This window comes from Dendrobates tinctorius, unplaced genomic scaffold (genome assembly GCF_039654945.1).
Source record: "Dendrobates tinctorius isolate UK_male_01 unplaced genomic scaffold, ASM3965494v1 ptg000060l, whole genome shotgun sequence".
In the NCBI taxonomy this organism is placed as follows: domain Eukaryota; kingdom Metazoa; phylum Chordata; class Amphibia; order Anura; family Dendrobatidae; genus Dendrobates; species Dendrobates tinctorius.
The window spans coordinates 50,085,402-50,107,024 of NW_027361728.1; the positions used below are offsets into that span (position 1 = coordinate 50,085,402).

At 39.3% G+C, this 21,623-nt stretch overlaps 1 protein-coding gene across 1 annotated transcript in view; it reads left to right on the forward strand.

Moving 5' to 3' along the window:
* Positions 1-21,623, forward strand: part of SI (sucrase-isomaltase) — a 511,413-nt gene that overhangs the window by 388,742 nt on the left and 101,048 nt on the right. Inside the window, exons 45-52 of the mRNA XM_073578947.1 lie at positions 2,175-2,299; positions 6,386-6,474; positions 6,755-6,804; positions 15,225-15,395; positions 17,362-17,502; positions 19,511-19,711; positions 20,948-21,102; positions 21,312-21,480. Coding sequence (XP_073435048.1) covers positions 2,175-2,299; positions 6,386-6,474; positions 6,755-6,804; positions 15,225-15,395; positions 17,362-17,502; positions 19,511-19,711; positions 20,948-21,102; positions 21,312-21,480 — 1,101 coding nt within the window. The remainder of the gene's footprint in view (positions 1-2,174; positions 2,300-6,385; positions 6,475-6,754; positions 6,805-15,224; positions 15,396-17,361; positions 17,503-19,510; positions 19,712-20,947; positions 21,103-21,311; positions 21,481-21,623) is intronic.

Consider the following 21,623-nt stretch of genomic DNA (forward strand, 5'->3'; position numbering starts at 1 on the left):
AGTGAATGGTGCTTAGCTGCTGTACTAGCCATAGCAAAACGCTTCTGAGGCAAACTTTATGCTTTAGCAAAACAGATTACCTTACAAAAGACATTTTTTTGTTATTCCATCAACATAGCTGTATAAAAGCTTGTTTTTTCTATGATTAGTTGTAGTTTTGATTGACATCATTCTTTTTATCATATAATATACTGAAATGCAGTATCTAAATGGTAAAGAAAATGCAATTTCATCATTGTTTTTTGGATTTAATTTTTACGACGTTCATTGTGTGGTAGAAATCACCTGGCAAACTAATTTTCCAGGTCAATACAATTAAGGTAAATTCACACTTTTATAATTGATTTTATGTTTTATTGGTTAATAATTCTAACATTTGTTTTAAAAAAATATTTATGTCACCATTTTTCTCAGGCTTGTAACTTTTTATTTTTCCATTTTTTATTTTGCTGTATGGGGGTGGTGAGCTTTGATTTTTAGTGGTATTATTTTGATGTACATGTGTTTTGAATGCTTTTTATTACACTTATTTATTTGATCGATTATATTATATAATGCTATATTAAAATTTTGAAATACACATTGAAATTTGCAATCTCCTTTGGGCTTCACAGTAGTAAAAAGATGACTGCAATAGTGGAGCCTTAAGTAGGACCTTTTCTACCATGGCATCCTATTGGCACTATGTGATCATGTTGTGGTGATCAATGAGTCCCTAAGTTGTCCAAATTGTGCAACTTAAATGCAGCTCTTAAATGTTGATGGCAGCTTTTTTGTTGTTGAATAGCTGAAACCATATCAAGTCCTATTGAGTTGAAAATATTGTCATGACACAGTTCTACTTTTTGCTCAGCATGTCACATACTCTATACATCAAGAAAACAAATTGCAACATTCACAAATAAGTTTTTGCTCCTTTATTGTCTCTCACTATATGCATATAAGCTTTTTTGCAGTGTTGTGGGTGCGCAGCATAGCGATCACATCCGCTTTGCACACTTCTACGAATCTATGGACGTCATGCGCAAAATGACATTTGCACACTCTGCTGCTTAGAAGTAGAGCAATCAAGAAACAGTTCTCTCATTAAAGCATCAGAATACATGAACCTTACGTGCCAACCCTGGTTAGCTAGTAACTGTATGCAATGCACTGAGGCCTCAATTCATGAAGGTATTTTGTTAGAATTTTGGCAAACAGCATCTTGAAACATCACCATTTTTTGTGCAGCTTCTAGATTAGTGTCTTTTGCAATGTTCATGCCAATTTATCATCTTTTTGCATTTCTATGCTAGTCCCAGGCAGCTCCACCAATGCTTCAAAGTAAGTGACAAAGTCCATGTAGCAAATTTATCAGAATTTATGACATGAAAGTGGTGTAAAATTGAACCAAAAATGTACTCCAACTTCTGCTTTGAGAAACACTTCTGGAAGCGGTACTCAGCAGTCATAATTAACCAAAAGGAGCATACCCTTTATTGAATTACCCACAACTTACTCCAGGGTTACCCTCATTATGATGTATGACATTCCAGCCTTAATTAACCAGGACGACAGTGTGATCAGGACCATAGTGTGTTTTGCAGAAGATTAACTAATTGCACTATTTGTGCTACTTAGGGTGCTTTCACACTGAGTTCAGGTAGCTGTTCAGTGGCTGTGTTAATACATACAAGCGAACTCCCCGCAAAATGAGATTTGAACTATAATGGTGCCAACAGGGTGAACATGCGCTCTGTATGCTTCATTTTCAGGACTGTACGCCTACTGGAGGAAGACACTCAGATGAATTAGACTGCATCAGGGTGGCTGTCTCCAGAAGGCATACACTCCCGAAAATGATGCACGTCAGAGAGCACGTTCACTTTGCTGGCACCATTATAATTTATGGCTCCATTGGCACATGTACCCAAATTGCATTTTACGTGAGGTTTGGATGTAAGCACTCACAAAGAGATTGAATGGGTGCCTGAATGCAGATCCTGAGGCAGCTCAATGCAATAACACCATTTGTCAAACATGTAAAATAAATGTTGAGAAAAGGTTGAAAAGCTAAAAAAAGTATTCATGTAAACTTTGCTCTGCAAATCAGTCTTCTGATTCTACTATAATTTTAATAATTAATAATATGTATGGTAAAGAATTTGCTAATAACTGACATTGTTCTTTTAAAGGGTCTTAAAGTAGAAAACACAGGCAGCAAGAAAACTCTGCTAGCACCATTAGAACACATTAACCTTCATGTCAGAGGTGGCTACATTTTGCCACAGCAAGTTCCTGCTTTGAATACCAACCAAAGGTAAAAATGGCCAATATTTAGAATATTAAAAGTGTATTATACTGTAAATTAATGTATAGCAATAAGATTTGATTAGACAAGATATTGTAGAAAATGTTCACACTTGACTTTTCCATATTTTTGTTCCAATACTTAATCCCCAAACTACCTCTTCTGTTAATTCTCCTGCAGGCCTCAATCTTGTGCCATACACCCATAGTCATTTCACCTATGCTCTCTGTATATATATATTTATATACTGTGTGTATATATATACACACACACTGTATATATATATATGCTGAACACTGTATGTGTATATATATATATATATGTACTGTATGGACACACCTTCTCTTTCAAAGCGTTTTCTTTATTTTCATGACTATGAAAACTGTAGATTCACTCTTAAGGTATCAAAACTATAAATTGACACATGTGGAATTATTTAATTAACAAAAAAGTGTGAAACAACTGGAAATATGTCTTATATTCTAGGTTCTTCAAAGTGGCCACCTTTTGCTTTGATTACTGCTTTGCACACTCCAGGCATTCTCTTCATAAGCTTCAAGAGGTAGTCACCAGAAATGGTCTTCCAACAGCCTTGAAGGCATTCCCAGAGATGCTAAGCACTTGTTGGCCCTTTTGCCTTCACTCTGCGGTCCAGCTCACCCCAAACCATCTTGATTGGGTTCAGGTCTTGTGACTGTGGAGGCCAGGTCAACTGGCGTAGCACCCCATCACTCTCCTTCTTGGTCAAATAGCCCTTACACAGCCTGGAGGTGTATTTGGGGTCATTGTCCTGTTGAAAAATAAATGATGGTTCAACTAAATGCAAAACGAATGGAATAGCATGGCACTGCAAGATGCTGTGGTAGCCATGCTGGTTCAGTATGCCTTCAATTTTGAATAAATCCCCAAGAGTGTCACCAGCAAAGCACCCCCACACATCACACCTCCTCCTCCTTGCCTTACTGTGGTAACCAGGCATGTAGAGTCCATCCGTTCACCTTTCTGCGTCGCACAAAGACACGGTGGTTGGAACCAAAGATCTCAAATTTGGACTCATCAGACCAAAGCACAGATTTCCACTGGTCTAATGTCCATTTCTTGTGTTCTTTAGCCCAAACAAGTCTCTTCTGCTTGTTGCCTGTCCTTAGCAATGGTTTCCTAGCAGCTATTTTACCATGAAGGCCTGCTGCACAAAGTCTCCTCTTAACAGTTGTTGTAGAGATGTGTCTGCTGCTAGAATTCTGTGTGGCATTGACCTGGTCTCTAATCTGAGCTGCTGTTAATCTGCGATTTCTGAGGCTGGTGACTCGGATGAATGTATCCTCCGCAGCAGAGGTGACTCTTGGTCTTCCTTTCCTGGGGCGGTCCTCATGTGAGCCAGTTTCTTTGTAGCGCTTGATGGTTTTTGCCACTGCACTTGGGGACACTTTCAAAGTTTTCCCAATTATTTGGACTGGCTGACCTTCATTTCTTCAAGTAATGATGGCCACTCATTTTTCTATAAATAGAATTTGTATTATGGCAAGAAAAAAGCAGCAAACAGTCTATTCAGTAGGACTATCAGCTGTGTATCCACCAGACTTATGCACAACACAACTGATGGCCCCAACCCCATTTATAAGGCAAGAAATCCCACTTATTAAACCTGACAGGGCACACCCTTGAAGTGAAAACCATTTCCGGTGACTGCCTCTTGAAGCTCATCAAGAGAATGCCAGGAGTGTGCAAAGCAGTAATCAAAGCAAAATGTGGCTACTTTGAAGAACCTAGAATATAAGACATATTTCCAGTTGTTTCACACTTTTTGGTTAATTAAATAATTCCACATGTGTTAATTCATAGTTTTGATGCCTTCAGAGAGAATCTACAATTTTCATAGTCATGAAAATAAAGAAAACTCTTTGAATGAGAGGGTGTGTCCAAACTTTTGGTCTGTATTGTGTATATATATATATATATATATACAGTGTTCAGCATAAATGAATGCACCCTATTAGAAAAGTAAGATTTTAATCAATATTTAATTGAACGCAGTGAGACTTGGTGCTGTTTTGAAAAGTCTTGGAGGTCATAATGTGAACTAGATTCAGTTGTTTTTGATCTAGGATATAAGCATTAATGTATCAACTAATTTGAGAAAATCAAAACATTTTGTAATGAGAGATGTTCTATAAAGCCCAGTCTTGTTAAAATTGTGGAAATATGTTCATATGTTCAGAGAGATATTACAGTGGGGAAAAAAGTATTTTGTCAGCCACCAATTGTGCAAGTTCCCCCACTTAAAAAGATGAGATAGGCCTGTAATTGACATCACAGGTAGACCACAACTATGAGAGTCAAAATGAGAAAACAAATCCAGAAAATCAGCTTGTCTGATTTGGCAAGATTTATTTTGCAAATAATGGTGGAAAATAAGTATTTGGTCACCTAAAAACATGAAAAATTTCTGTCTCTCACAGACCTGTAACTTCTTCTTTAAGAGGCTTCCTCTGCCCTCCTCTCATTATCAGTAGGAATGGCACTTGTTTGAACTTGTTATCAGTAAAAAAGACACCGGTCTACAACCTCAAACAGTCACACTTCAAACTCCACTATGTTGAAGACCACACAGTTGTCGAAGGACACCAGAATCAAAATTGTAGCCCTGCACCAGGCTGGGAAGACTGAATCTGCAATAGGCAAGCAGCTTGGTGTGATGAAATCAACTGTGGGAGCAATAATTTAAAATGGAAGACATACAAGACCACCGATAATCTCCCTTGATCTGGGGCTCCACACAAGATTTCACTTCCTGGGGTCAAATTGATCACAAGAATAGTGATCAAAAATCTCAGAACCACACGGGGGGAACCTAGTAAATGACCTGCATAGAGCTGGGACCACCGTAACAAATGCTACCATCAGTAAAACACTACACTGCCAGGGACTCAGATCCTGCAGTGCCAGACATGTCCCCCTGCTTAAGCCAGCACATGTCCAGGCCCATCTGAAGTTTACTAGAGGGCATTTGGATTATCCAGAAAAGTATTGGTAGAATTTCATATGGTCTGATGAAACCAAAGTAGAACTGTTTGGTAGAAACAAAATTTGTCGTGTTTGGAGGAGACAATGCTGAGTGGCATCCAAAGAACACCATATCTACTGTGAAGCATGGGGGTAGCAACATCATGCTTTGGGGCTGTTTCTCTGCAAAGGGACCAGGATGACTGATCCGGGTACATGAAAGAATGAATGGGGCCATGTATCATGAGATTTTGAGTGCAAATCTCCTTACATCAGCAAGGGCATTGAAGATGAAATTTGGCTGGGTCTTTCAGCATGATAATGATCCCAATCACACCACCATGGCAACAAAGGAGTGGCTTAGTAAGAAGCATATGAAGGACCTGGAGTGGCCTAGCCAGTCTGCAGATCTCAACACCATAGACATTCTTTGTAGGGATTTGAAAGTCCGTGTTGCCCAGTGACATGCCCAAAACATCACGCTTCTAGAGGAGATCTGCATTTGAGAAATAGGCCAACATACCACCCACAGTGTGTGCCAACCTTGTGAAGACTTAGAGAAAACGATTGACCTCTGTCATTGCCAACAAATGATATATAACAAAATATGTAGACGAACTTTTGTTAATGACTAAATATTTATTTTCCACTATAATTTGCAAAATAAATATTGCCAAATCAGACAAGATGATTTTCTGGATTCTTTTCACATTTTGACTCTCATAGTTGTGGTCTACCTAGGATGTCAATTACAGGCCTCTCTCTTCTTTTTAAGTGGGAGAACTTGCACAATTGGTGGCTGACTAAATAATTTTTCCCCACTTTATGTCAAATCTTGCTTTTCAAAGGGGGTGCACTCATTTATGGTGAGCACAGTATATTGAACTTATAGCTATCTAGATGGATAAATATAAATAATTATAAGATACTATTCGTGGTACTTGCTATTTATATTCATAAGCCTCAGTACGGCAAATCATATGTGTTTTTATATTGATCATGCTATGGGATAAATTATACATTTTAGGCAATGTAATTAAACTATTTTCTCAGTACCTTTGACTTTATTTTTTATCTATTTATCTTTTTCAGTCGATTGCAGACAATGAATCTTTTAGTTGCTCTAGATGCACACGAGAATGCCTATGGACATCTTTTCTGGGATGATGGTAAAAGTATTAGTAAGTATTCACACTTTTAATCTTTACATGAGCATAATGAATAACTCTAAAGTTATAAAGGAATATTGGAACCTCATATCTTCTATTTATTATATTAATTTGATGAATATGTAAATGTATTTTACATTTTGTGTATTGTGTTTGTTAAATCCTTTGCTGAGAGTGATATTTTCTTCCTGTACCTAAGCCAGAGATTTACAATTTCCATTTTTTTAAATTTGTCAGTTGAATTTATCATGCTCATAGTAAAAGACTGATTGTACTGTGCTTTCTTTTTTAGACTCGATTGATCTTGGTGTCTATACTATGTACGAATTCCGCGCAACTTCTGTAAGCACATGTGATTTGCTGTGTGAATTTAAATTATCTCATTATTATTATCTGTAAACAAAAGCAATCTCTTAATTATAAATATATTGAATTGTCCATATTAGTATGAGATATATAAATATACCGCTCAAAAAAGTAGAGGCAATACTAAAATGCCACATTCTAGATATCATTGTATGAAATATTCCAGTTGCATATCTTTATTTCTTACATAGTGGAATTCATTAAGAACAGTAAAAATGATTAATGTAATTCAAAATTGATATCTCATGGAGGTCCGTATTTGGACTGATACTCAAAATCAAAGTGGAAACTCAAATTACAGACTAATTTAACATAAATGGAAATGCCTCAAGACAAGGAAATAATGCTCAGTAGTGTGTTTGGCCTCCACGTGTCTGTATGACCTCCCTACAATGCCTGGGCATGCACCTGATGAGACGGTGGATGCTCTCCTGAGTGGTCTCCTCACAGACTTGGATTAAAGCATCAGTAAACTCCTGGACAGTCTTTGATGTAACCTGGAGTTGGTGGATGGAGCGAAACATGATGTCCCAGATGTGATCGATTGGATTTAGGTCTGGGGAAAGGGCATACCAGTCCATAGCATCAATGCCTTCATTATGCAGGAACTGCTGACACTTCAACCACATGAAGTATAGCATGGTCATGCATCAGAAGGAACTCAGAGCCCACTGCACCTGCATATGGTCTCACAATGGATATGAGGTTCTCATGCCAGTACCTAATGGAAGTCAGGGTACCTCTGGCTAATTATGAATGAAAAAGAGCAGAAGAGGAGAGGGATTATTCAACTCACCAGGTGCAGGACAATTGAGGACTCCATCAAAAAAATGCAGTGTGCAGACTCCAAACCGGCAGCTGAGCAAGAAGCAGAGGGAAATCAAAGGGGTCCAAGCATCTGCTTGATTATGTAGAGTTAAAACATGACATTTAAAGAGAGAAAAACATTTAAATTATATGAACAAAAACATGCCAAACAAAAATTAGGGGCGAAGGGTAGATAGATACGGAAGGGTAAGAGAAGTATTGTGAAAAAGGACATGGGCCTATGCGTTTCAGGCTGTAAAGCTCTTAGACCTCCTGAGTACTAAGAGCCTTACAACTTGAAAAAGATGAGAATAGAGAAATAGTCTGTTGTCACCCCCCTGCAGAACCATTCCTTCACAGGGGTGTCGTGTTGTTTTGCTAATTGCTTATTATTTTTACCTGTTGTCTGTTTCATTTGCACAACAGCAGGAGGAAGTGATTCACAATCCGTGTTGCTTCATAACTGAACAGGTTGATTTCACAGAAATGTGATTGACTGGGAGTGACATTTTGATGTTTAAGTATTCCCTTTATTTTTGGAGCAGTGTATATACAGTGGGTATGGAAAGTATTCAGACCCCTTTACATTTTCCACTCTTTGTTTCATTGCAGCCATTTGGTAAATTCAAAGACTTTCACTTTTTTCTCATTACTGTACACTCTGCACCCCATCTTGACTGAAAATGTTTGCAAATTTATTAAAAAAGAAAAACTGAAATATCACATGGTTATAAGTATTCAGACCCTTTGCTCAGTATTAAGTAGATACACCATTTTGAGCTAGTACAGCCATTAGTCTTCTTGGGAATGATGCAACAAGTTTTTCACACCTGGTTTTGAGGATACACTGCCATTCTTCCTTGCAGATCCTCTCCATTTCTGTCAGGTTGGATGGTGAACGTTGGTGGACAGCCATTTTCAGGTCTCTCCAGAGATGCTCAATTGGGTTTAGGCCAGGGCTCTGGCTGAGCCAATCAAGAATGGTCACAGAGTTGTTCTGAAGCCACTCATTTGTTATTTTAGCTTAGCTGTGTGCTTAGGGTCATTGTCTTGTTGGAAGGTGAACCTTCAGCCAAGTCTAAGGTTCAGAGCACTGTGGAAGAAGTTTTCATCCAGAATATCTATGTACTTGGCCGCATTCATGCTTCCTTCAATTGTAACCATTTGTCCTGTCCCTGCAGGTGAAAAACACCCCCATAGCATGATGCTGCCACCACCATGTTTCACTGTTGGGATTGTATTGGACAAGTAATGAGCAGTGCCTTGTTTTCTCCACACATACTGCTTAGAATTATCACCAAATGTTCTATCTTTGTCTCATCAGACCAGAGAATCTTATTTCTCATGGTCTGGGAGTTCTTCATGTGTTTTTTAGCAAACTCTATGTGGGCTTTCATATGTCTGGCACTGAGGAGAGGCTTCTGTCGGGCCACTCTGCCTTAAACGCCTGACTGATGGAGGGCTGCAGTGATAGTTGACTTTGTGGAACTTTCTCCCATCTCCCTACCTCATCTGTGGAGCCCAGCCACAGTGATTTTGGGGTTCTTTTTTACCCCTCTCATCAAGGCTCTACTCCCACGATTGTTCATTTTGGCTGGATGGCCAGGTCTAGGAAGACTTCTGTTGGTCCCACACTTCTTTTAATTAAGAATTATGGAGGCCACTGTTCTTTTAGGAACCTTGAGTGCTGCATAAATTCTTTTGTAACCTTGGCCAGATGTGTGCCTTGCCACAATTCTGTGTCTAAAGGCCCCATCACACACATCAATCTTGCTAGCGAGATCATTAATTTTGTGATGTCACAGCGATCTTGCCAGCGAGATTGCTGTGTGTGATGGGGATCAGTGGCCGGCCCCCCCGCCGGTTATCGCTGATCGTGCACTATTGTCCTGGGCCGTTTTTTCATCACTGGCCTCCCGCTGGCCAGTGCGCATAGCTGCGTGTGGCAGTGAGAGACCAGCGATCAGCGACGCTGGTTTCTAATGTAAACATTGGGTATCTAGGAGCCGCGCGGCTCTTAATTACTGTTTACCTTGGAAACCAGCTTGCTCACTGGTCCTGATCGCTGGAGGGGCTGTCTAAGTGACAGCTCACCAGCGATCAGCAAACAATGTCCCAGCGATCCCATCATGTCGGATCGTTGGTGGGATCGCTGGGACATCGTTATGTGTAATGGGGCCTTAAGACCCTTGGCCAGTTCCTTTGATCTCATGGTTCTCATTTGGTTTGACATATGCTGTGAGCTTGGAGGTCTTATATAGACAGGTGTGTGCCTTTACAAATCAAGTCCTATCAGTTTAATGAAACACAGCCGAACTCCAATTAAGGTGTAGAACCATCTCAAGTAGGATCACAAGGAAATGGATGGCATGTGACTTAAATATGACTGTCTGAGCAAAGGGTCTGAATACTTAGGACCATGTGATATTTCAGTTTTTCATTTTTAATAATTGGCAAAATTTTCTACATTTCTGTTTTTTTCAGTCAAGATGGGCTGCAGAGTGTATATTAATGAGAAGAAATGAATTTTTTTTAATTTACCAAATGGCTGCAATGAAACAAAGAGTGAAAAATTTTAATGGGTCTGAATACTTTCCGTACCCACTGTAAGGCCAGACTCAAATATCCAACTTTAATGATAAAAAAAAATTTCATGAATTAGAGAGCTAGGAAAGGTTACCTTGACTTAGCACAGTACTCGATTATCACATAATGAAAAGTATAATTCAGCACCTGACTTGACAATGATCATTGGCTTGTGCAATGTTGTGAAATCCTCTTAATTAAAATAAACTTTTTGTAAGTAATCAAGATGGTGTATTGTAAGCCATGGTAACTTTGGCTACGTCTGTATATATAGTCTTGAAAATTATTATAATTGTTACATAGTATAAATAATTGTTCTTGGCATTTTCATCTGACATTGACTACACATCAGTAAACAAAGAAAGACCTAAAATGAATATATACGTAAGCAATAGAAATAGTGCACATAAATAACATAGAGTACCCAGTAAACACTATTTTTTATAAGTGCAAAAGCCATCCCACCAGTGCCAAGCTGTGCCCAATTTGAATGGTCTAACTGGAAATTAGGACTGTCCCAACTGGGTACACTTTGGCTCTGATGGGATCGCCTTAATTCTTTTTTGATCAAAGAGTATTTACTAAGTACACTATGTTATTTATATGCACTATTGCTTTTTGCTTACTTACAGTTGGGTATACTGTATGTTCATTTTGTTTCTATCTTAGGTTTTGTTTGTGTAATGACGAGTGTGAACATGCTCATACATGTTGCATATATACCAACTTATACTCCAGTTCATTTCTTTAAGTTTTGCAACACATTAGTACATTGGTAAATTCAAATGTGCAAAATTAGCAGTTTGACTATTATAAACACATGAAATTGTTATCCCAATTATTTAAAAGATCTCTTTTTACAGAATGATTCACTTGATATTTTACCCAGAAAATTTGCTCTAACTTCTAAAAGAGGTTATCTATCTTACTGAAATTTTGACTGTACATACCTTGATTCATGAGATACTGATGTTTTAAGCAGGTGCTGAAAATGTCTACCACGCTTGCACACACTTTTCTATATTGTTGAATGTATTCTGCAGGACATCTGGGGTTATAGCCTGAATTTCTCTCTATATGTTCTTTCGGAGAGCATGTTATGTTCATGACTTGGTACTGCACACAAGACCCTTCAAATGGCATCAAAGGAAAAAATCCAGCTGTGTTAAACCAGTACAGTGATTCTTTATGATGAACACGACCTTTCTTGACCGCTCGTTGACATGTAGAATAAAAGATGTCTGTCTGCAGGGAAAGCCTGTGCAATGATTTACATGGAGATGCAAGAAGTCATTGTTTCACATCTTCAATTGTTTTCTCAGACATTTTCGGACATCCTCCATCATGACTGTCCATAATTGTACATTCCTACATATTCACCAATGATTAAATTCAAAGTTTGTACAGCAAGTTTCAACATCCAAATTTCTTTAGAAACTCATTTTGGCACCTCTTTAAAGACTCGTTTACCATTAACCTTTCACAATGAAAACAAGATACTCCAAACTGTATCTGTACATTGTTAACAAATTAAGAAGGAATTTGGCAGGAGTGAAATGCAAACACCACACATAAACTACCGACATGCAGAAAGACATGCAGCAAGCCTTTCTCATAGTACAGTAGAGATGACCGAAGAGGCAATAAGTTGATGAGACCACTTAGTGCACGGATGTTTCTTGTCACTGTTGCTGAGGTTCATTGCACTCTCACTTCCCCAAAAACAAAGTTTGTACAGTTGATACTTCAGTATGGTCAACCATCTCTTTTAGAAGTTATGTAGGGTTCGAGCAGGCTCGCAGGATGCAGTGACGAGACACGAGACCAAATATGGTTTGTAGAATGAACTTTTATAAAACTTTAAGCCCCCGAGGCTAAGCTGAATCAGCAAAAAGGGGTATCAAACATTTGTCCTCGCAGAGACTCGAAACAGTATAACAATAGAACAATGCTTTTATATAAACTGGAAACAACCCGGCTATTCCGGGTGTCAAAGGCCACGAATGACCAAACTAAGGGCCCTTATTTTCTATAGCGCACTTAACCTTCCAGGCGTCGCTCGGGTTTGCAGATGTGACCGCTCAGGGATCGCTGATGTGGCTGCCTTGTAATCCTCGATATCCCGGAAGGATTTGGGCTCGACCAGCCCCGATGAATTGGTGGAACGGTGGGGCGCAACAGGTCCTGAAGAAACTGGAACGGTGGGGCGCTACAGGCCCTGAAGAAACTGGAACGGTGGGGCACAACAGGCCCTGAAGAAACGGGGACGGTGGGGTGCAACAGGCCCTGAAGAATCGGTGGAATGGTGGGGCGCCACAGGCCCTGAAGAAACTGGAATGGTGGGGCGCAACAGGCCCTGAAGAAACTGGAATGGTGGGGCGCAACAGGCCCTGCAGAAACGGGGACGGTGGGGTGCAACAGGCCCTGAAGAGACTGTGACGGTGAGATGCAACAGGCCCTGAGGAAACTGTTACAGTGGGGCGCAACAGGCCCTGAAGAGACTGGTACGGTGGGGATCTCCCAAGCATCTGGTTCGAGGCTCTCGTCCCTCAGCAAGGTCATGATGCAGTCCAAAAACAACGGTTAACAGCCTCCGCTCAGTGCCCTCCAGTAAACGGGACGGAGGCTCTACGGCCACCTATAGCGAGGTGGCACCCCCTGAGGCCAGTGATGACAGGGCCGCAGCTGTGGGAGAATTTAGGGGGGCAGTGTCCTGGCCGCTGTACCGGATTGCTGTCTCGTTGCAGCAGTCGCCTGGGGTCCCAGGCCTGTCACACCATGGAGGGAATCAGCGGGCGTTGCTTTTTCTGAACGTATGCGGGGAGGGACCGCCGATGAAAGGCTCTCCCGTGTCACCGGTCGGTGAGTCCAAAGGTTTGTTTTTACAGTCCCCTGCCTGTCTCTCCTCAACACACAGTCCGTTACCTTAGTCCTCTCTCCCACACGGCTTCATGTCTCCTCTCAGGCTCTCTGCCAACTGCCAACTCAGCGCACCCCCTGCTCCTTTTGTCCTAGCCCCGCCCCCTGTTGCCCTGACAACTTCAGTCGCATGTCTCCCAATGTAATCCCCCTGGTGTGGTTCCTTCAATAGCCCTGATGGTGGTCTCCTTGGTTCCGGCCCGATCTCTATATGGGGGTCCTCCTCCCCACAGTTACAGAAATTTTTCTGGGTAAAGTAGCCAGAGAATCACCCTGTACAACACTAACTACAATTTGGGTTATTCAGTAAATTAAATTTCATGTTGCATCAGAAACATGCCTATCACTTTCATAAATTGCATGTCAGCAATTGTGCAATGCCATACAACTGCTATGGGACCCATGAGTAGAGATGAGCAAATTTGTTTGGATTATGTTCCAAATATGAGCAGAAATGAATATTGTTTTTGCAATATTCGTCAAACACAGCTGAACGTCATTAGAGTCAATGGTAGTAGTAATTGCTGTATATGTTCAGAACTGATCATAAGACATACATTCGGCACGAATATTGTTCGAATATGACACGAATATGTCAAAATCAGATTCGGGAACAAAATCCGAACAATTACGCTCATCTCTAACCATGAGTTTGGTTGCCCACTGCAAAATTTTCTTTCACCTGCTTTCAGTCTGTTCACTATTCCCAACCTCTGCTGTATATTAACAACAGAAGTAAGGAAGATTTCTATGAATTGGGCCCATGGGCAAAGCTTGCTTTATAATCGACACATGATGTTTGTATTTTACAGCAGAAATTTGCTGCAATTGGATGTTGCTCTGATTTCAAAAGTCTAAGGCTAAGTTCACACTTGCGTTTGGGTAGAGTGCGTAGGGCTGCATACTTCCTCCCTCAAGCTCTGCCTACTTATGCACTTCTTCCTTTAAGCTCTACCTACTTCCGCATGCATCCTGCATAACTATCTTTAACATTGGGTATGCAGGGACATGCGTTGCCTGCGGATGCATCCGCATGCATTGTTTTGACATGCCCGCTAACCGCACAGAAATGCAACATGTTGCGTTCAGCGGGCACGTCAAAACGATGCATGCAGACTCATCCGCATACAACGCATGTCACTGCAGACCGAATGTTAAATATACGTACACAGGACACATGCGGAAGTAGGAGGAGCTTAAGGGAAGAAGTGCATAAGTAGGCAGAGCTTAAGGGAGGAAGTACGCAGCCTTACGCTCTTCACCCAAACGCAAGTGTGAACCCGGCCTAACCCCTCAGCTAAAATAGTGAACAGTAACCATAGCATCTAAGTGGTTATTGGGGAGACATTAGATCATCCCCATTGGGTCCAAGCTTAAATGTACATCCCAAACTTTCAGGCTTGTAGACAATAATTCAGTGGTATCTGAAGAATCTCAACAGTATGCAACAAGGAAGGCTGATGCATGTAGGTGAATTTGTTAATTCCATGGCAAAGCACCTATTTAAATGTTCTAATTGGTGAAATTCTCGGAGTAAAAAAGTTTGTTCCATATAAACTATGTTGAATAATTCATCAAACATATAATTCAGATGTTAGCAATATATGTCTGAATGATCTAATACTGGATTTAGGCATGTTAGGAACATGTATTTGGACACTTTCTGGAATGCAATGGATGTTGAATGATATCCACATGCATGATATAATGTAATAAATAGTGATGAGTGAGCATGCTCATGTAAGGTCATCAGAGCACACTCGTGTGATAATAGAGTATCTTCGGCATGTTCGAATATGTTGTAGTCTCCGTGACTGCATGTTTTGCCGCTGTTCAACAGCCACAACATATGCAAGGATTGCCTAGCAAACTAACAAACAAGGAATCCCTGCATGTGTTGCAGTTGTTGAATAGACATGCAGCTATGGTGACTTGAACATAGTATGTGAGCACGCCGATGATACTCTATTAGCACACAAGCATTTTTGCTCATCACTAGTTATAAGTAATAGAGATAGGGAATGTATCCTGTTATTTCTGATATATTGTTGGTAATACATTTATCTTCTTATCCCTTATTTTAGACATCCATAACTTTGACAGTGACACACGGCAATTACACAGACCCGAACCATCTCATATTTAATGAAATTAAAATACTTGGATTTTCAAACCCTATTTTCAGCTTCATTGTGAAAAAAGATGGTGTGGCTCAATCTTCTTCCCATAAGGTTTCCTATGACTCAAACACAAAGGTAATAATGAGTAATATAAATAAACTAGTGCCCAAGGGAATAGGTACTGTGGAAAACTAATTACAGAAAAATGGGTCCTGTGTGGCAAACCTGTAGAAAAACGTGATCAAATACAAACTGCATACTGTCATGCTTAACAGCTAGTGGACGGAAATGAAAACAAAGCCATGCAATGATAAATATACTGCTCAAAAAAATAAAGGGAACACTATTCCATTTGCATCAGGCTGTTTGTGTTCCCTATATTTTTTGAGCAGTATATAGTATATCAATAATAGTTGCATGTAAAAATTAATGCTCAGATAGTCTCGTAAAAAATCAAGGTAATTCAAACTTACACACAGGTATTTATGATCAATACTTTTTTAAAAATGCAAGAAGCAGTAATTTGTGGTGTTTCTGCTAACCGCAAATCTAGAGTTTGGGCTACAGATCTTACATATAGAGTATAAATAATTCACTAATCTCTTTCTGTGAAAAAGTCAGTTTTGTAATGCTACAAATAGTTTCCACTGCAGACTTAACATTTCAGCTAACACTGATACATGTGAAACATGAAAAAGAGTAACACAAAGATCTGCAGTTTGCTAATATAGTGTACTTGTTATAGTTCACAGCAGGATGGGGGTTTTCCTTGTACCTCTGAGTGCTCCTGTGTGTACTGGTGTCTGCTGTAGGGATCCTGCATCCAGAAGCCATAAGAAATGGGCACGGTACAGCAAGATGCTGTGAGTCAGTTTGCTGATATATACCATCCTTGTTATATTTCACCAATCTCATTCTATTAAAAAGTGTCAGTTTTTAATGCTATAAATAGTTAGTACTGTAGATCTAGCATTTCAGCTAACACGCATGCATGTGAAACATAAGAAGGAGTAAAAAAGAGAAAAAAGAGCAGACCTGTAGTTGGCTGATATAGCGTCCTTGGAGTAGTTCACTGGAGGATGGGGGTTATCCTTGTCCCTCTGAATGCTCCTGTGTACTGGTGTCCGCTGTAGGAATCTTGTATCCAGAAACAATTACTAATGGCTGTGTTGCAGCAAGATGCTGTGAGTCCTCTGGTAAGTCTAACAAGTCTGTGTGATCAGGGCGCTTCAGCCGGTAGCGTCCCTGGTGACTAAGCGGAGGAATGCTCAAGTAGCGTGTGACATCACAGTAAGAAGTTACTGAATCCTGTGGTGTCCACAACCGATGGTCCCAGGTCCAGTTTGTATTTGATCACAAAGGTAATAATATTAATATCCACATAAATGGGATGCATTTTCTTGTCCATAAACATAGTGAACTGAATCATCTAAAAATACCGTGTTATAGCTTCATTCATACAGTCATGTTCATGGTATAATAATAATAATAATAATAATTTTTATTTATATAGCGCCAACATATTCCGCAGCACTTTACAATTAAGCGGGGACATGTACAGACAATAAATTCAATACAAGTTAAGACAATTCAAACAATGACATTAGGAGTGAGGTCCCTGCTCGCAAGCTTACAATCTACAAGGAAATGGGGGGACACAGTAGGTGAGAAATGATTGTTAATTCAGGTCTGGCAATTATAATAGGGATTTTCATATAAAGCTGCATGATCCGGTCATCAGCCCGTGTGTTTAAGTGCAATAGACAAGTATCAAGTGCAGTTATCATGTGCATGAAGGGTGTGGAGACAGATGAATAGTAGGGTGCAGATTCAGAATAATATTTGGAAGGAGGGAACAGGGCAAAGTTAGCTTGCTGAGTAGTTGATGTGATAGGCTTCTTTGAAGAGATGGGTTTTCAAAGCGCGCTTGAATAGGTCAGGGCTAGGTATCAGTCTGATCGTCTGGGGAAGTGCATTCCAGAGAGCTGGAGCAGCACGAGAGAAGTCTTGGAGACGGAGGTGCGAGGTTCGGATTACGGGGGTATAATAACTTTTACCAGCAAAGAAACAAACCTAATTATTAAATGTGCTCTCTTCACAGATTGCGCATATAACTGATCTTCATCTGGACTTTGGAGAATCATATACCATTGAAATTAACAATGATTTGTACAGGATTGACTGCTATCCTGAAGAAGGTGCAAACAAAGAGAATTGTGAACAACGTGGATGCCTTTATGCTGTATGTATTTAAATATGTCTTTACCAAAATATATATATTTCCAGGAAATCTTATAACATTTTTATTCAGTAAAGATAAATTCAGAACATTTGGCATTTGAGTTCGGCAACATTATTCCAAACCTGTAGCCTGATTTGTGTAACTGTTTGCATATAAAAATAGAGCCTTTCTTAAACTAACGTAGCAGAAAGATATCAGGATGCAGAAAATTTACTCTTAACACTTAACCCAACAAAAGCGCATGCATTTGTATTGTAATGTGTTGACTCAAACTCTTCTGCATCGGGATATCTTTCTGTGTGTAGCAGACTGGTATTGGAAAAAAATGTGCCATATATTGTATATTTTTCATGGATATTAACTTAATTGTGGAATTCACACTTGTCCCAGGAAAATGTAAGCCAAAAGGATAAATTTTCCGATTAAACTTTATAGGCTCTTTAGTATTTATAGTACTGTTATTTGATATATTGAGCGTAACGATGGCTCAGTGGTTAGCACTGTTGCTTTGCATCGATGCGGTCCTGGATTCAAATCCCACCAACGACAAAATCTGCTAGGACTTCTCCCCGTATCTGTGTGGGTTTCCTCCCACCCTCGAAACACATACTGATAGGGAATTTAGATTGAGAGCCCTGATGGGGACAGTGATAATAATATCTATGCTGATGGTGCTATGTAAGCTAGCACAATAAATAAAATCGATAGATATATGCTAACAGTACACCAGAGTGATATTAGCCATATTACATTTATTCTTTTACAGGAAATAAAACTTCCACATTTGACCTTTTAGTTTGGGGCTCTGGGTTAGAACAGCTCTTGCTTTAAACATATCTGTGTAATGCATAGAAAAAATCATCTTATTTGTATGGACATTTTGAACTTTTTTTTTCCTTTTTTAATTTTACTTTTTATTGATTTCCCCTTTGATAAAGGTACTTGCGATAGTGGATAAATTACGGTAGTATTTTCTATTACTACTGGATAACACATGTTTAATATACTAGTGCAAATGATAAGTAGTACAGTTGATATCTAATTCCAATATATTTATAGCCTTTTATTAAATACTGAAAGCTAAACTTAGGCCTCAATCAGATATCAGTAATATTTCTCATACGCACAAAAAAAAATTATGTTCACCAGTGTTTTGTCAGTGTTTCAGTTTTGTTTTTACCATGTGTGTCTACTCAGGGATTTTCATCTATGCAAAGTAATGAAAATAATTTCAGATCTTCTCTTACCCAATGCAATAATAAAAATGGACAGATCAATAGCAGATACAGAGAGAAGAGGGCCACTATGCAAGAACAAATGATAGGGTCTTTGCAGTCCAACAGTTCATCACAATGGAGGTGGCAGCAGCCCCCTTACCTCGTGGACCCCTGTGTTGCACCGATGGTTTGTTTGGCCACCCCTGACACAGATGGCATCCATGTGATGGTCGTGATTTTCACAGACCCGCTAGTACTTAGCACCTGTGCATGCATTCTACAGGAGAAAAGCACCGATAGAACAGCACTCAAATACCATCCATGTGCTGTATTCAAAGACTGTATGATCGGAGAGGGTTGAGAAGGCTGTATTGCTTTTTGTACAAAAAAAATGATGAAAAAATGATGGTAAAGATGACTCGCTGACCAAACTCTGATAAACATTGGATAGAAAACACTGATAAGTCTCAGACCGTTTTTTGTGTAAGGCACCGGAGTCACACTTGTGCATGGCAGAGCAGGAGCTGAGTGTCATGAGACTGTGCTCCGAGCCTCTCGCACTGAGAGGATTGGAGCACAGCTGTGGAGGAGGTAGAGAAACTAATGTCATCCGTATTCCTCGTAAGTGTGACCCCAGCCTAATACAAACATTTCTGGTGTCTGAATATGATACACACAATTTTCTGCCTTTGTTCAGGTAAACTAAAGCTGCAGTTATGTCATTTATGCCATAGTTGGACCCAATGAATACTTTGTCATTAATTATATTCATTTTTTTCTGTGACTTTCAGGAAGTAGTAACTGTAAACCATCCATTTTGTGTATATCCGAGTTCTTTTGGTTATGAAGTTTCTAATGTTCAAAATACTGCAACCGGAATAACGGCAGATCTGCGCAATGCCCAGTCATTTTCACGTTATGATGTCTCTCCTCCAATAAATGATCTTAAATTATTAGTCACATTCCATGAAAATGAAATGGTTCAATTTAAGGTAAAATTTCCAACCTTTTTTGTCTACATTTACGTGAATATTTCTTGTTACCATTATAGTGGAAAAGTGCAATTCTGACATTGTTTTTCAGTAATTGATTTTATAGCGTACATTATGTGTTAAAAATGACCTATCAGGATAAGTCTTCCCATCAGTATGAGTATGGTGACTTCGAACATGTCCAGTTTTGTTTATCTTAGTGGTGAAACAATATCAGAAATTAAATATATATACATATATATATATATATATATATATTGTGCTGCCAACTTCCAAGACCTGCAACACTTTAATTTCTTGGTTGATAGAGCTGTGCGGGGGCTTATTTTTTGCAGAACAAGGCAACTTTTTTATTGATACTGTTTTGGAATATATGTGACATTCTGGTAGCTTCTTACATAATTTTTTTTCATGCAATTTTTGCACTTTTTTCTGCTGGTTAAATGTTTTAAATTTGGATAGATCGGACGTTTCTTGACTCGGAAACACCAAGTATGTGTATTTTTCAAATATTTTATTATTTTTAATGGAGGAAAAGAGGATGATTTATTTATTATTCCTCTTAAGGGACTTGAACTTGCAATTGTCTGATCACTTTTAATATATACAGTAACACCACAATATTGCTGTATATAGTCAAAATTACGGTCTGTAATAACAGTCACGGAGGTCTTAAACTGACCCCTGGCTGTCATATCACCTGATTGACACTCTGCAATCGTGTATTCAACATATAGAATGACGCGCCTCCATGTTGATGTGCTGTTAGTGCCGCTGTCAGAGCTTGAGAGTGGTATTTAACAATTTTGCAGTTCCGATCCACCCTCGGCTGTTTGTGGAAGGTCCTGGTTGTAGCACACAGCCATTACCTCATGAGTATATGACAAGCTCTCTATTGACTCACGCCGTACATGTGCGGTGGATGTCGGTAAGTGGTTGAGATATAACCTTAGGCTTCGTTATGGATTTCATCATTCTGGGTGATTGTACCTGAGGCTGCAATATATCTTTACTCTAATGAATGAATAAGTTTGCTCTTTTTTTTGTTTCATATTATCCCAAATTTAGCGTAACACTACCTCTACTGAGCTGGCACCTGCAGAAAGACAACATTTCCCATATTCTGCTAATACAACAGTGCATACAGTAGATTTCCATATGTATATGATCTAGAACTATGTGCCAAATTTGCTATTGTATATACACAACTTATATTCATAATCTTTGTTTTCATAGATATATGATCCCAACAATAAACGATATGAAGTTCCTGTGCCGATAAATACCCCAAGTTCACCATCCAGTACAGCTGAAGGGAGATTGTATGATGTTGAGATTGTAAATAATCCTTTTGGAATTCGTATCAGAAGAAGGAGCACTGGGACAGAGATGTAAGGAAAGACTAATATGACATTTTTCCTAATATACTAATAAATTGTATGAAGAAATAGATCTCTAAAATCTGTTTGCATATTGTATCCATTATATCAGAATATACCATATTATTTGTTCTATATTTTGCTCGGACATTCTATATAAAAAGTGCGATCAGCTACGCATTTACACTCGATAGCAACCTGACAAATTTTCTTTTTTTCAGTTGGAATTCTCAAGTCCCTGGCTTCACGTTCTCAGACATGTTTATTCAGATAACCAATCTACTGCCTTCAGAGTATATCTATGGATTTGGAGAAACAGAACACCCACAATACCGTATTGATCTGAACTGGCATACCTGGGGATATTTTGCCAAGGATCAGCCGCCTGGTGTAAGTTTAAAAAAAAATCAGTAATTTTATCTCTGACATTGCCTTATGAAGACTTATTTTTTGTTTGCTTTTTTTTGTGGGGAAAGATGCAGTTTTGAATGACACCATTCACTTTACCACATAATGTATTGAAAAGCGGGAAC